Below are 15,406 nucleotides of genomic sequence, written 5' to 3'. Positions count from 1 at the left end.
TTTCTGTCCTTTATTTGATTATATCCGACCATTCGAAATAAAACTCTTTAATTTTTATTATGCGTGTATTTCGTACATAATTGTTTGTAGATATTCACTCTAACATAGTAGAAAGTGAAGTTCTAAATCGAAATATTTACCTTTAAAATTATATGACTGTCTCTATAACTTAAGAGTTTCGACGATAAAACTCAATGTCACCAATTTAATAAAATGTGCATAAAGATTGAGGTTCACGACATCAGGCCAAAAACATAAGTCATGATTAAATAAAAAAAGGGATTGTTAAAATGTGTACAAGAATTGCAAAAGCTATTTTTCGGCAGGCAATTATAAAGTTGGGCTTATAAAGACCAGACTGGCCTGGACCTAGTTTTACCTATTTCCAATATGTATTACTTTGAAACTACGTTTATGCCAAATAAACGCAATTACGTTAACCTCCGCCAAGAGGTTGTGACTCTCAATCCTTAGCACCTATTTCATATACCCCAACAGCCCAAACAAATCGACGCTATATTTACAACTAGTCAGAGAAGTTCCGGCACAGTTTGTAGTAATTTGCATTTAATTTATAACATCTATTGTACCTACGCCGTGTACTCATGGTTTGTGTCATCACATCATTGTCCTGATTACTCGCTCATCATTTCCAAAGATTGTAAGTCTTATCTCTAAAGAGTACACGGTGAAACATTAAACAATTTAAATACAAACTAATATGCTAAAATCCTCAAAAGTGCGAAAATGCTGAGTAAATGCAATCGCGATACACTAATTATTTGAATTTTCAAGTGTTTCGTGGAAGTTATAAAGGCGTTGTGTATGTAGTATGAAGAATATAAGTAATTATAAAGAATTAACACAATCTGCGCCTCTATAACAGCCACGAGACAAATGCAACATAAATCCCACCACCGGAGAAGTTGAGCAAAATAAAACATTTTAAAGCTTCATAAATAAAATGTGCACTTATACAGTACAGCGTAATGTGACGTGAAACTAGACCCTACCCTTGATTCACGAACATTCACGCATGGATCAGAAGAACCTACATACTCTGCCACCCACAACCCAGTCCGGTGTATATTCGACCATCAGCGCTACCACCTCTCATTTTGTTCATCAGTTTTTTAATAAGTGCTTATAGTTGCCGACAGTAACGTTAGGCTAGCGGGTGTTATTGAACGGTCATATTTTTTTTAGTTTGGTTACATGGTAAAATGGGAGACGGCGGCGCTTGTGGTAACTTACAGTAACTGATACACCCGGTACAATATAACAGCCTCGTATTTACAATATCTCCTAAGTAATATTGGAGACCGTTACATTATACCGCAGTAGAGCACGCTACAGGTGCTTCAGACACATAATACTATATTTTATACTATCAAATCCCCAAAAACACTTCTTATATGCGATCACAGTCACGATTTTCAGTTTTTCTATAAAAAATAAAATATATAACAACAAACGATAGAAAAATTATAAAAAGAAAAATCGATCTTAAAATTAAGAGTTAAAATAACAAAATAAATCTATTTGTCATAATCATTATATACTTGTTGCTATCTTTTAACACGTGCCTTTAAATTTACTTTTTATTTAATATCTAGGTAGAATACATAAATTATAATTCAATATGTATGTAGGCGAATATGTCCCTATATTGTTAGGTCTAAACTTTATTACTAAAATATAATTTAACGGAATCCTAGAGGGCTATAGAGTTATAACGTAACATAAATAAAAAGATCTTCAAGTGGAGAACCCGCCACCAAATATCCTCTATTTCTATGTGCGGACGTGTGAAGCTTACACTATTACCTGACAAGAAAATAACTGTATTATGTAAATTGAATAACTTGTGTGGGCCTATTCAAGTATTACGTAAGAACTAATGGGGGTTGGGTATTTGCGTGGCTTAAATTTAGACGGGGCCAGAGCTCTTGATGATGATTATGTTTGCAATATATACTTTTTCTTATATTCCTCTAAGCCTATAGGTGCAGTAAGAGTTTTGCTTATACTGACAAAGAGAAGGAGGGGAATTAAAAATACCTACTGAAATTCTGCTTACGTATTACTTGAATGACCCTTATTCGCTATTTTTATACGATTATACGATACATGGTCCTGTATGATGACTTGGCAAACTTTAAAGTTACCACTTACGAACTAACCATCAATCATAATGAACATGAAACCCATGTAGGCGCTATATGCATAGTAGCGTCAATAAAGCAGTAAAACTTTTCATTTCGCAGGGACAGGTTCGATTTTGATGACTTTTTCTTATTGGGGTGTATTCTTCAATTTTATTTAAAATCAGAAGCATGTTGAGTGCCTCATTAGAGAGAAAACATAGGTGCCTGGTTCCAGGTTTTAGAGCATCTGAGGAGACATGACAGCGGTTTAATACCATCTACAATTTTTTTCCTGCCGAGCATGCGGTAGACCATATCGCTCCCGTATCGGACTATACAGTCACTAACGAAAATGTCTCATAATCGTCCTCAGCAGACGGACGAGGCCTATTGTGATGTTGTTTGTTTTTACTACTGAGCAAAGACAAAAAGATGTTGAAAAGAAAAGTTACATTTATGGGGGGGCCCGCTTATTTTTTTTTACTTTCTAGATTATCCATTACTTGATATAATATCCCTATAATAATGCATATTCTGTAAAACTGGGTACCTAATATAGTTCAAAAGATACAGCCTTTTAAGGTAGAACTTTGAGACCCTTTCACAGATGAACAGCGGACGCAAAAACTGTTTCTGGTATATAAATGAAGCCGTTTACAGAATTTTAAAAGTAATTTATAATTTGATACCTTTTAATGTTAAAAATGAAATTGAGAAGTTTTATTGGACCTGTCCTTACGAAATAAGAAGTGAAACGTTTCATTGACTCGACTAATATTCGTTGACAATAATACATTATGTCGCTGAGAAAGAAGTAATTTAAATGCGCTTCTTTCTGGAATAGGTAATTACTTAAATGGGTTTTATATCATGTGTAAATAATTTATGTTTATCCCTGTAATTGGGAGACCGGCGCCGAGGCGCGCTCGGAGTCGGTCACGTCGTCCTCCTCAGACTTGGGAATGTCGAAGATCTCGGAGAAGAGTGCGGGCAGGACCAGGCGCGGCCAGTGGTCGCGGCACCACGCCAGCAGCTCGTTGTGGCGCGTGCCCAACGTGCGCACGTCGCGCGTCGCCGCCGCGAACGCCTCCAGGCGCCCCGCCACGTCCGCCACGCCGCTCCCGATCACCTGCATAATACGCGTATTATATTCAATACCTTCCTTCTTCTGCCGTGTGGGTTGTGAGGTCAACGTTCGTTAAACACCGATGTTCCGGTTATTATGAAGCCTCTGAGATAACTAAGTAAATAGTAGCCAACGGCTAAACGTGCTTTCCGAAATACGGAATCATCTATTTTTTGGACAATCAGGTAAACCAGACAAAGGATAGTCTCATAAAATACAGTCTCAACACTAGATCACAGGCCTCTTCACTCGCAACTTTATTACAAATGGTTCTCTACTCACAACGTGTTGAAAAGCGTCGCCGACAGCTCGATGCAGAGTATCGATGCGATCGGGGTCGCTCAGTCCGCTGCGTTGCGGGCACAGCAGCAGAGTGCCGGTATAGATCGCCATCTCTTCCTCGGACATCTGCATCTTGACCACAGTGCGCACGTAAGTCAGCATTGCTGTTGCAAATGGTGCCTGAAAGAAAATAAATATGAAAAATAAGTATGCCTGATTGCACTTGCCATTTTTAGTAACTTCTATATGGCTTATAGATATAGATCCATTACTTGTTGTCTTATTGGATGAATTGCTCGACACCGGCTGTGTGCCCTGGATAGGGGCTATTAGAGGGCCGGGATTCGGGATGATTGGTGGTAGGTACGTTACAAGTAGCATCTATTGTAGATACTTACATCGTACACGATGTCAAGCTGGCTCTGCGATATAGCTGTGCCGTCGTCAAACACGATGCAATCTGATGTAGACAAGCGGGTCACTCGCGTCAGCCACACCTCGAAGAACCCTAGCTGTAACATAATTTACAGTGACAAGAGTCCACATTTTATATATTATCGCGCAGCGTAACAGTGGGAAGGGTTCAAATGTATCAATGATGCATGTGTCTGATATGAGGAATGTATGAAAATACTTTGTGTAAATTTCGCTGTCGCGTTAAAGACATTGCAAACTTCGCAAATGCTATTATTGAAAATACTTAAATAAAACTTCAATGATAAAATAAGAAGAAGAAACAAAAAAAAAGGCAGAAGAAACAGATGAAGAAAGTTAGAGAGAGTGACATGAGGTACCTTAATGAGTATAAGCTGGTCATCCTGCGGCAGGGTGTGGAAGCCAGGCAGTCGTTTGGCGAACTCAACCACCTGCTGCACGGCCGGGGTCATGCGCAGCGCCACGTTGTACCACAGCACCGAGCGCACATCCGTCACACGATCCGTCGTCGAACTGGCTGCTTCCTCACCGCCGCTTCCTTCGCCCACCACAGAATACGAAACAAAACTTTACGAAATACGAAAAAAATCGCTGAATTACAAATAATAAAGAAACATTTAACTCGGTCTTGTAGTCTGGTGTAGGAACATCATAAGGAAATACATAGGTGCGCGTCGAATAGTTATCAATTCTCCGTTCTCAATTCAATTAAAGAACCTTCTGTTGTGAAGTGATTAAAATTACCTAAGTACCTACTTATTATTTTCATGGAGCACTGCGATTCATGCGTGTGCGTTACCCCAACAAGAAAGTATCTCCTAGAGTTATATGAGTAGAACGTATAGTTGGTGCCTTATCTGCTGTAAATGTGCCCCCACATAAAAAATGTGTGCCCCCTGTCGTTTCGAAAAAAAATCGAAAAAACGATTCTTGCTGGGGTAACGTTTTTCTAGCAGGAAAATTCTAAACGAATGATCGGAGAGAGAAAAACTGTGCATGGCCAGATAGCTTATATGTGTGCCAAAATGTGCCCCCAAAAATAAAATTTGTGCCCCTTCAGATTTTCGAGATATTGCATTTCCTGCTGGAGTAACGTTTTGATGAATAGTATATCTCTAAAACCATTGCATGTGCCCCTGTAGAATAAACATACGCGAGTAGCTCTTAATGTGTGCCCCTTTGTGCCCCAATTAGATTTTAGAAAATATTTATAGTTTTCAAGTTATCGCGGTTTTATGAAAACCCGAAAAAACATCGCAGCGCCTAAATGAGACAAGGCATAACTTCGCTGAAAACTGTATTCGGTCTTTCTTGACGCTAATAATAACCATACAAAGTTTCAAAAATGTTCATGCATGCGTTTTTGAATAATCTTGCTAAAAGTAAAAACGATGGTGTCATAACTTTGACGGCAAAATACAAGGAACTGGCACAATCCCAGATGTGTAGGTGTAAACCAAAATCTTGTGCCTTTAGTCAAAAATATATGGTGAAAATATTGAGCTTCAAATGTTACGCATTAAGTAAATATAAATAAAAAACCAAAATATGTAAACAACGGCTGGTTATCCGACCAAATCTGAATGACTACTAAAAAGCGACGGATTCATACATATCGATGACCTTCTTTACTTTACTCACTAACCGGTTCACACGTGTTGTGCCTGAGTACACTGAAGTAGAAAAGTAATAACTAATAAAATAAAGTTGTTATTGGATTATATTTTAATAGCTGTTTCTATGACCTTACACATGATTAAGTACATTTATAAGAGCCATTTTCAAATAAAATGTACATGTGACTAACATGCTCAAAATCGTGACCAAACTGTTTTGTGACATACCTGTATTTTTATACTAATGTAAATAATAATTTCCACATCAACAAGCTGTTTCATTTATATAGTCACAAGGTGCATTTAATATATTTTTTAATTAGCCCTCAAAACTTTTGAACGCGACTGTAAGGACAACAGCTTAGGTATAATACGTCCAATAAAGAAGGTCCTCGTTAAGTATGAATCCGTCGCTTTTTAGTAGTCATTCAGATTTGGTCGGATAACCAGCCGTTGTTTACATATTTTGGTTTTTTGTTTATATTTACTTAATGCGTAACATTTGAAGCTCAATATTTTCACCATATATTTTTGACTAAAGGCACAAGATTTTGGTTTACACCTACACATCTGGGATTGTGCCAGTTCCTTGTATTTTGCCGTCAAAGTTATGACACCATCGTTTTTACTTTTAGCAAGATTATTCAAAAACGCATGCATGAACATTTTTGAAACTTTGTATGGTTATTATTAGCGTCAAGAAAGACCGAATACAGTTTTCAGCGAAGTTATGCCTTGTCTCATTTAGGCGCTGCGATGTTTTTTCGGGTTTTCATAAAACCGCGATAACTTGAAAACTATAAATATTTTCTAAAATCTAATTGGGGCACAAAGGGGCACACATTAAGAGCTACTCGCGTATGTTTATTCTACAGGGGCACATGCAATGGTTTTAGAGATATACTATTCATCAAAACGTTACTCCAGCAGGAAATGCAATATCTCGAAAATCTGAAGGGGCACAGATTTTATTTTTGGGGGCACATTTTGGCACACATATAAGCTATCTGGCCATGCACAGTTTTTCTCTCTCCGATCATTCGTTTAGAATTTTCCTGCTAGAAAAACGTTACCCCAGCAAGAATCGTTTTTTCGATTTTTTTTCGAAACGACAGGGGGCACACATTTTTTATGTGGGGGCACATTTACAGCAGATAAGGCACCAACTATACGTTCTACTCATATAACTCTAGGAGATACTTTCTTGTTGGGGTAACGCACACGATTCATGCATAGAAAGAGGAAAAGAAAAAGAGTGAATGTGTCGTTACCACGGAAGTAATTTATGCACTTACCTACTACTTGTATGTTAGTAAGTACACTATTACTTCCATGATCATAAAATAGATTGGTAGTAACTTGTCAATCACATAAATCTCGGCATGCCAAGACCAGGAGAGGATAGCTACATGTCTTCTGACTTCTTGTGGCTCTGTCTTCTCCAGTGCGAATTACGTACGCGTGAGTAGGTATTATATAGAACAGCAGCTAGTGTGAGTAGTAACATATTATACATCAATGGGCATTACGGTAAGGAACTATTGAGAATAAAGGTAGCCCCGTGCCGTCCTGACGATTCGATAAATAAGTCATTTCTATTGATTTAACGATCGGGTTTAATCGAGTTCAATACAATTCCACCCCTGTCAAGTCTTAATAAAATTAATTAAATACCTTTTGATAAATTCGGATACACGTTTATTCGCGTCTGGAACATCACTGAAATAATTCTGATTGCAGTTTATTGACCTCACGTACTGTACAGACAGGGTTAGATACTAACTCTGTGGTTACAATAACTACATCCTATGATTCAGTATTGTACTTTATTTTGAAGAAATTACTTTTACAATAAATCGTACAAACAGAAATTCAAGTAATGTTGTGGCATGGCCTCAATGGTTCAGAGGTTTATTGTTGTGCTCACAATCGAAGCTCTTGGTTTCGATTCCCGGTGGAGACATATCACAAAGATCATTTTTTGTGATCTCTAGTTTGGTTAGCACATTACAGGCTGATCAGATTGCCCGATTATAAGATGACACGGTAAGCAATTTTAGCCCCTGTCACTACTTACTACTGATAAGTACGTAGTCGTTTCATGAGCCATACCAGTGGCACTTGACGGCTTAATAACAATCCTGACACCAGGGTTGCTAAGGTTGGTCATTCACCTCACAACACAATTTTATTTTTAGGTCTTTTCGTCTGACAATAGGGCACGGATAACTTTGATTAGCAATCATCAGTACTGGATTTCGTAATCTTATTATATTTCATTCTAAGATTTTTAACAACAAAGCATTTTTAAAAGCTTTTTTCTTCTTTTCTTTATTGAAAGCCAAGGCAATGGCTGTGTACGGCATGTATGAAAGACAAGAAAGCACGAATGAAAAAGATGTAAGTACACCGTTGCAAAACGGAAAGTAGAATGAAAGAAGAAAGACATGAAGAAGAACTACAACAGACGTTACACGACGAACTTTCACAATAACGTGAAGTTTTTTTTGCAAACAAACAAGTAAAGCCCGTAGGAGGTGGGATAGTATTTATGAAATTTTACTAAAGATGCTGAAATACGACGAAGGCATAGTAGTGAGCATATACCAGCTCTTTATTTAAGTGCAAGGGTTTACAGCAAGAGTTCAAGAACTGCCGCGGCTTAATACTTCCAATACGCTACCAATACAACACTTGTTTATGATGAAAGAGAGAAGAAAATTTGGAATGTCCAACCGGGATTCAGCAGGTAATAAGGTATAGGATGCGTGGTTCAGGACTTCTCTCTGCAATTCTTCGCCGAAAAACAACTGCTGGTACATCAGAAAGTATTTTGTGCTTTTGAATTTTAAAATAAGTTTAAATCACAATCTACCAAAGTTATTCAACTAGGAGACTATCGAGCTCTGTAAGCATTTTAAAAAATACATACTTAAAACAAATTTCCTCTCTTGTAAACTATGAAACTTTTCCCACTCTTTTCGAATTAACTATCCTCATAACTACGAGTAGATGTACTCATTTTTCGCCATATATCACAAAAATAATTAAAACAATGTAAATGTTGAAAGTATTCCATGGAATTCGACATTTGATTCGCGCTATTTTGTTTTATATGCTATATTTTTTAGCAATTTTATGAGTATAACACGCAAGAGAAGTGTGTCAGGATCGAAGCAAATGGAATTCATAGTCTCTGCTTCCCCCGGTGGGAAATAGGCGTGAGTTTATATATGTATTTTATGTGTAATTAACGTGTTTATGTTAGATAAAATACTGTTTAAGTACTTTCAATTCATAAAATTACAATTAATTTAATATCATACAAAATCGCGCGTGTATACGTACACTGCAAATCAGGCTATAGTTATGGCAAGAACATTGAGATAAGAAGGCACTTCCGGGAAAATAAGAGTATATGAAATTAAAAAGTTAACTACGTGTTTTGTCTCTTGGATAAAACGTACTATTCTATGAGTTGCTTTGTACCAGAGAAAAGCACTCATTTCGTGTTGGAGAGATGAAAATAAATAACACTAAGTTTTGCGGCACTCTTAGTTTTGCAGCACGATTAGGTACCTACACGAACTCGAAACTGGGTCACCAACGCTGGTCAGCGGAAGTGACAGTGACACTATTATTACGAAAATAAATACAAATAAAAATGTAAGTATACGTTTTAGAATGTTGCTAAATATGTAAGTAGTTGAAAAATAATGTGTGGTAAATACCTTCGTTATCGGAGTCGTCGATCTTGAGCATGATGGTGTGGTGGTGCAGCGTGCGGCGCAGCTCCTCCGTGTAGGTGTTGTTGCCGCGGTGCGCCGCCGACACCATCTTGATCAACTCCTTGGCCACGCCGTGGCGAAGTGTCTCCGGGTCCATGTCCTCGATACCCGGGATGGGGATGATCCCTGACGAGCTCAAGTTGCGCGCCAGGTCGGGCATGCTATCGTTGCTCACCACTTCCCTCGGCCTCTTCGGGACTCGTCCGTACCTCACGGCTGGAGAAATATTCATTAGTGAAACGACAATATCGACAAAGTGTGCGAACGAATTGGGTCGGTGCATCTGACTGCATAATGCAACTCGTATTGGGGCTCGACCGTTCAATTGGAAAATAGATGTGACGATGTATCACGTTCGTTCGTTGATCTATTTCTGCCCTCACTTTTGGTCGGCAGTGTTCAAACGGGTAGGTATGTACTTACAGTCTCGACTCATGCCGACAGCTAGGCACTTTTTGAATCTGCAGAACTGACACCGATTCCTGTTTAGTCGTATAACGATGCACTTTCCGTCCCTGAGGCAGCGGTACTCTATTTGTTTCTGTATGCTTCGTCTGAAGAAGCCCTGCAATCAAAAGGGTGTCCTAAAGTCTAAGTCCGAGTGAAGACTAATTCGGAATTACGGTTTTGCAATTAATAGCAATCTACTTATTCAAAATGTAGGTATCTAATTCATGCTAACATAGCATAGCTTGTTATGGGATAATAATTAAGTTCGTCTCAAACATTACCTATATAACTAGTTACCTATATAAAACCGAGACCATCAAAACAACAGTTAATTAATTTAAAAATAATAAGTAATGTTGAAATATTTTTAGGTATTTTACTAATTATCTTTTATGTAGGTAACAGGTAAATATGCTTCCAATTGTGATTAAGTCTTCGGTTCGGAGCTACGTCTAACTAAACGATCTCAGAAAGTAATCAAAATAACCAGTTTATTTTAAACTAGCTTTTGCCCGCGACTTCGTCCGCGTGGCGTGTTATATAAGAGAGAGATCTTTGTGTGTGTGGGAGTGCATACTTATGCAGTTTAGATTTTTTCATAAGTACATTTTTTTTTCCCAATAACTCCCATTTTTCAAAATACAGCCAAAAATAAACTTTATATTTACTAAGGTATGCATGCGTGCTAGATTGAATCAATTGATTGAATTGTTTTTTTTTTAATTGATTGTTCATTGAGTTTTAATTTTAATACACACTTCCTCTCTTCCCTTCAACGTTGCTGTGCCCTATAGGGTCCATGTTTTAGTTCCTATGCCTATGTAACACCCTATTGTACTACATGGAATGCATTAAATAATTTAATTGAATTGAATTGAAAATATCTATCTTACGCGGTTTCGATTTTTTCATACAAATGTTTTTTTCCCACTAACTCCCGTTTCCGTGGGAATTTTGCAATATCCTGTTGCAACTAAGCTTTAAGTTAACTAAGGTACCTGCATGCCAAATTTCAAGCGTCTAACTTAAGCGGTTTAGATTTTTCATACAAAAAGATTTTCCCGCTAATTTCCGTTCCCGTGGGAATTCCGGGAATTCCTTTCTTAGTGCACCTCTACGGTACCTAAGCTATGTCCCTTCCAAATTTCAAATGCCTACGTTTAGCCGTTCAGGCTATGCGTTGATATATGTCAGTCACTGAGTCAGTCAGTTTCTCCTTTTATTTAGATTTGATTTTTTCATACAAATGTTTTTTCCCGCTAACTACCGTTCCCGTGGGAATTTTGTAATATCCTGTTGCAACTAAGCTTTAAGTTTACTAAAGTACCTGCATGCCAAATTTCAAACGTCTAACTTGAGTGGTTTAGATTTTTCATACAAAAGGATTTTCCCGTTAATTCGCGTTCCCGTGGGAATTTGGGAATTCCTTTCTTAGTGCACCTCCACGGTACCTAAGGTACCTGCATGACAAATTTCAAAGGTCTAACTTGAGTGGTTTAGATTTTTCATACAAAAGGATTTTCCCGCTAATTCCCGTTCTCGTGGGAATTTCGGGAATTCCTTTCTTAGTGCACCACTACGGTACTTAAGGTATCTGCATGCCAAATTTCAAACGTCTAACTTAAGCGGTTTAGATTTTTCATACAAAAAGATTTTCCCGCTAATTTCCGTTCCCGTGGGAATTCCGGGAATTCCTTTCTTAGTGCACCTCTACGGTACCTAAGCTATGTCCCTTCCAAATTTCAAATGCCTACGTTTAGCCGTTCAGGCTATGCGTTGATATATGTCAGTCACTGAGTCAGTCAGTTTCTCCTTTTATTTAGATTTGATTTTTTCATACAAATGTTTTTTCCCGCTAACTACCGTTCCCGTGGGAATTTTGTAATATCCTGTTGCAACTAAGCTTTAAGTTTACTAAAGTACCTGCATGCCAAATTTCAAACGTCTAACTTGAGTGGTTTAGATTTTTCATACAAAAGGATTTTCCCGTTAATTCGCGTTCCCGTGGGAATTTGGGAATTCCTTTCTTAGTGCACCTCCACGGTACCTAAGGTACCTGCATGACAAATTTCAAAGGTCTAACTTGAGTGGTTTAGATTTTTCATACAAAAGGATTTTCCCGCTAATTCCCGTTCTCGTGGGAATTTCGGGAATTCCTTTCTTAGTGCACCACTACGGTACTTAAGGTATCTGCATGCCAAATTTCAAACGTCTAACTTGAGTGGTTTAGATTTTTCATACAAAAGGATTTTCCCGCTAATTCCCGTTCCCGTGAGAATTTTGGGAATTCCTTTCTTAGTGCACCTCTACGGTACTTAAGGTACTTGCATGCCAAATTTCAATTGTCTAACTTGAGTGGTTTAGATTTTTCATACAAAAGGATTTTCCCGCTAATTCCCGTTCCCGTGAGAATTTTGGGAATTCCTTTCTTAGTGCACCTCTACGGTACTTAAGGTACTTGCATGCCAAATTTCAATTGTTTAACTTGAGTGGTTTAGATTTTTCATACAAAAGGATTTTCCCGCTAACTACCGTTCCCGTGGGAATTTTGTAATATCCTGTTGCAACTAAGCTTTAAGTTTACTAAAGTACCTGCATGCCAAATTTCAAACGTCTAACTTGAGTGGTTTAGATTTTTCATACAAAAGGATTTTCCCGTTAATTCGCGTTCCCGTGGGAATTTGGGAATTCCTTTCTTAGTGCACCTCCACGGTACCTAAGGTACCTGCATGACAAATTTCAAAGGTCTAACTTGAGTGGTTTAGAATTTTCATACAAAAGGATTTTCCCGCTAATTCCCGTTCTCGTGGGAATTTCGGGAATTCCTTTCTTAGTGCACCTCTACGGTACTTAAGGTATCTGCATGCCAAATTTCAAACGTCTAACTTGAGTGGTTTAGATTTTTCATACAAAAGGATTTTCCCGCTAATTCCCGTTCCCGTGAGAATTTTGGGAATTCCTTTCTTAGTGCACCTCTACGGTACTTAAGGTACCTGCATGCCAAATTTCAATTGTCTAACTTGAGTGGTTTAGATTTTTCATACAAAAGGATTTTCCCGCTAATTCCCGTTCCCGTGGGAATTTCGGGAATTCCTTTCTTAGTACACCTCTACGGTATCTAAGGTACCTGCATGCCAAATTTCAATTGTCTAACTTGAGTGGTTTAGATTTTTCATACAAAAGGATTTTCCCGCTAATTCCCGTTCCCGTGGGAATTTCGGGAATTCCTTTCTTAGTATACCTCTACGTTATCTAAGGTACCTGCATGCCAAATTTCAAACGTCTAACTTGAGTGGTTTAGATTTTTCATACAAAAGAATTTCCCTTCACTACTCTGCTCCTATTGATTGTAGCGTGATGAAAAGTATACTATAACCTGTCCAGGAGTGTGAAGAATAATTGTACCAAGTTTCATTAAAATCCGTCCAGTAGTTTTTGTTTCTATAAGGAACATACAGACAGACAGACAGACAGACAGACAGACAGACAGACAGACAGACAGACAGACAGACAGACAAAAATTTTACTGATTGCATTTTTGGCATCAGTATCGACCACTTATCACCCCCTGATAGTTATTTTGAAAAAATATTTAATGTACAGAATTGACCTCTCTACAGATTTATTATAAGTATAGATTTAAAAAAATAAACACTTCCAACTGGCCATTCTCTCACCCGATGGTAGTAAAGATGTGGTACAAAATATTAATCAGATCAGTTAATCAACAGTCATAACAGTGATATATTGTTGATAATTGTATAAACTTATATATCGAATAATAAATAGGTATTATGTTGAATACGAATATACGGTTTTAGTGTCAAATTACCGAAAACTAAATACTAAACGACGAATTACGGCATTTTCTAATTAATTATTAGTAATAATTAAATTTAAAAAAATATTTTTAAAATACTGGTTAATTGTCAACATGTAGTTTGAAGTAGCTATAGTAATAAAACTAAGTACATCCTCTCAAGAGTAAAAGATAGGTTAATTAAGAACAATAATAAGTACGGAAAAATAAAGTGCATGCTGTAATATGCGAGTTAGTAATAGGTAGGTAGCTGCGTTGAAATCTGCCTCATGGTTTCATGGCTCCCTACACCGCCTCTATGTGCATGAGCTTTGTGTTTATGTGTCTCATCGTGTACCTACGAGTAGGTATGTTTCAGACGTCCTTCATCCAAACACCAGAAAATTAATCATCAGACCAATCACAGAGGTCGAGAAAGTTTCATCAGGGACGCTTCAATTCTTGAAGATGTGATGATAATCAGAAATCATCTATACTTATAATAAATCTGTAGAGAGGTCAATTCTGTACATTAAATATTTTTTCAAAATAACTATCAGGGGGTGATAAGTGATCGATACTGATGCCAAAAATGCAATCAGTAAAATTTTTGTCTGTCTGTCTGTCTGTCTGTCTGTCTGTCTGTCTGTCTGTCTGTCTGTCTGTATGTTCCTTATAGAAACAAAAACTACTGGACGGATTTTAATGAAACTTGGTACAATTATTCTTCATACTCCTGGACAGGTTATAGTATACTTTTCATCACGCTACAATCAATAGGAGCAGGGTAGTGAAGGGAAATCCTGTTGTATGAAAAATCTAAACCACTCAAGTTAGACGTTTGAAATTTGGCACGCAGGTACCTTAGATACCGTAGAGGTGCACTAAGAAAAGAATTCCCGAAATTCCCACGGGAACGGGAATTAGCGGGAAAATCCTTTTGTATGAAAAATCTAAACCACTCAAGATAGACGTTTGAAATTTGTTATGCAGGTACCTTAGGTACCGTAGAGGTGCATTAAGAAAGGAATTCCCGAAATTCCCACGAGAACGAGAATTAGCGGGAAAATCCTTTTGTATGAAAAATCTAAACCACTCAAGTTAGACGTTTAAAATTTGGCATGCAGGTACCTTAGATACCGTAGAGGTGCACTAAGAAGGGAATTCCCGAAATTCCCACGGGAACGGGAATTAGCGGGAAAATCCTTTTGTATGAAAAATCCAAACCACTCAAGTTAGACGTTTGAAATTTGGCATGCAGGTACCATAGATACCGTAGAGGTGTACTAAGAAAGGAATTCCCGAAATTCCCACGGGAACGGGAATTAGCGGGAAAATCCTTTTGTATGAAAAATCCAAACCACTCAAGTTAGACGTTTGAAATTTAGCATGCAGGTACCATAGGTACCGTAGAGGTGCACTAAGAAAGGAATTCCCAAAATTCTCACGGGAACGGGAATTAGCGGGAAAATCCTTTTGTATGAAAAATCTAAACCATTCAAGTTGGATGTTTGAAATTTGTCATGCAGGTACCTTAGATACCGTAGAGGTGCACTAAGAAGGGAATTCCCGAAATTCCCACGGGAACGGGAATTAGCGGGAAAATCCTTTTGTATGAAAAATCCAAACCACTCAAGTTAGACGTTTGAAATTTGGCATGCAGGTACCATAGATACCGTAGAGGTGTACTAAGAAAGGAATTCCCGAAATTCCAACGGGAACGGGAATTAGCGGGAAAATCCTTTTGTATGAAAAATCCAAAC

The 15,406-nt window shown here is 37.9% G+C and overlaps 1 protein-coding gene across 1 annotated transcript in view; it reads right to left on the bottom strand.

The window, feature by feature from the left end:
- Window positions 1-34: 34 nt before the first annotated feature.
- LOC126379913 (ecdysone-induced protein 78C-like) overlaps window positions 35-15,406 on the bottom strand; it is a 40,645-nt gene continuing 25,273 nt past the window's right edge. Inside the window, exons 4-9 of the mRNA XM_050028925.1 lie at window positions 9,818-9,959; window positions 9,338-9,610; window positions 4,350-4,528; window positions 3,954-4,067; window positions 3,556-3,735; window positions 35-3,276 (exon numbers count right to left, since the gene is read on the bottom strand). Of these exons, the coding sequence (XP_049884882.1) occupies window positions 3,037-3,276; window positions 3,556-3,735; window positions 3,954-4,067; window positions 4,350-4,528; window positions 9,338-9,610; window positions 9,818-9,959 (1,128 nt within the window). The 3' untranslated portion in view covers window positions 35-3,036. The remainder of the gene's footprint in view (window positions 3,277-3,555; window positions 3,736-3,953; window positions 4,068-4,349; window positions 4,529-9,337; window positions 9,611-9,817; window positions 9,960-15,406) is intronic.

The sequence above is a fragment of the Pectinophora gossypiella genome, chromosome Z, assembly GCF_024362695.1.
Source record: "Pectinophora gossypiella chromosome Z, ilPecGoss1.1, whole genome shotgun sequence".
Taxonomy (NCBI): domain Eukaryota; kingdom Metazoa; phylum Arthropoda; class Insecta; order Lepidoptera; family Gelechiidae; genus Pectinophora; species Pectinophora gossypiella.
This window is presented reverse-complemented; position numbering and strand designations above follow the sequence as displayed.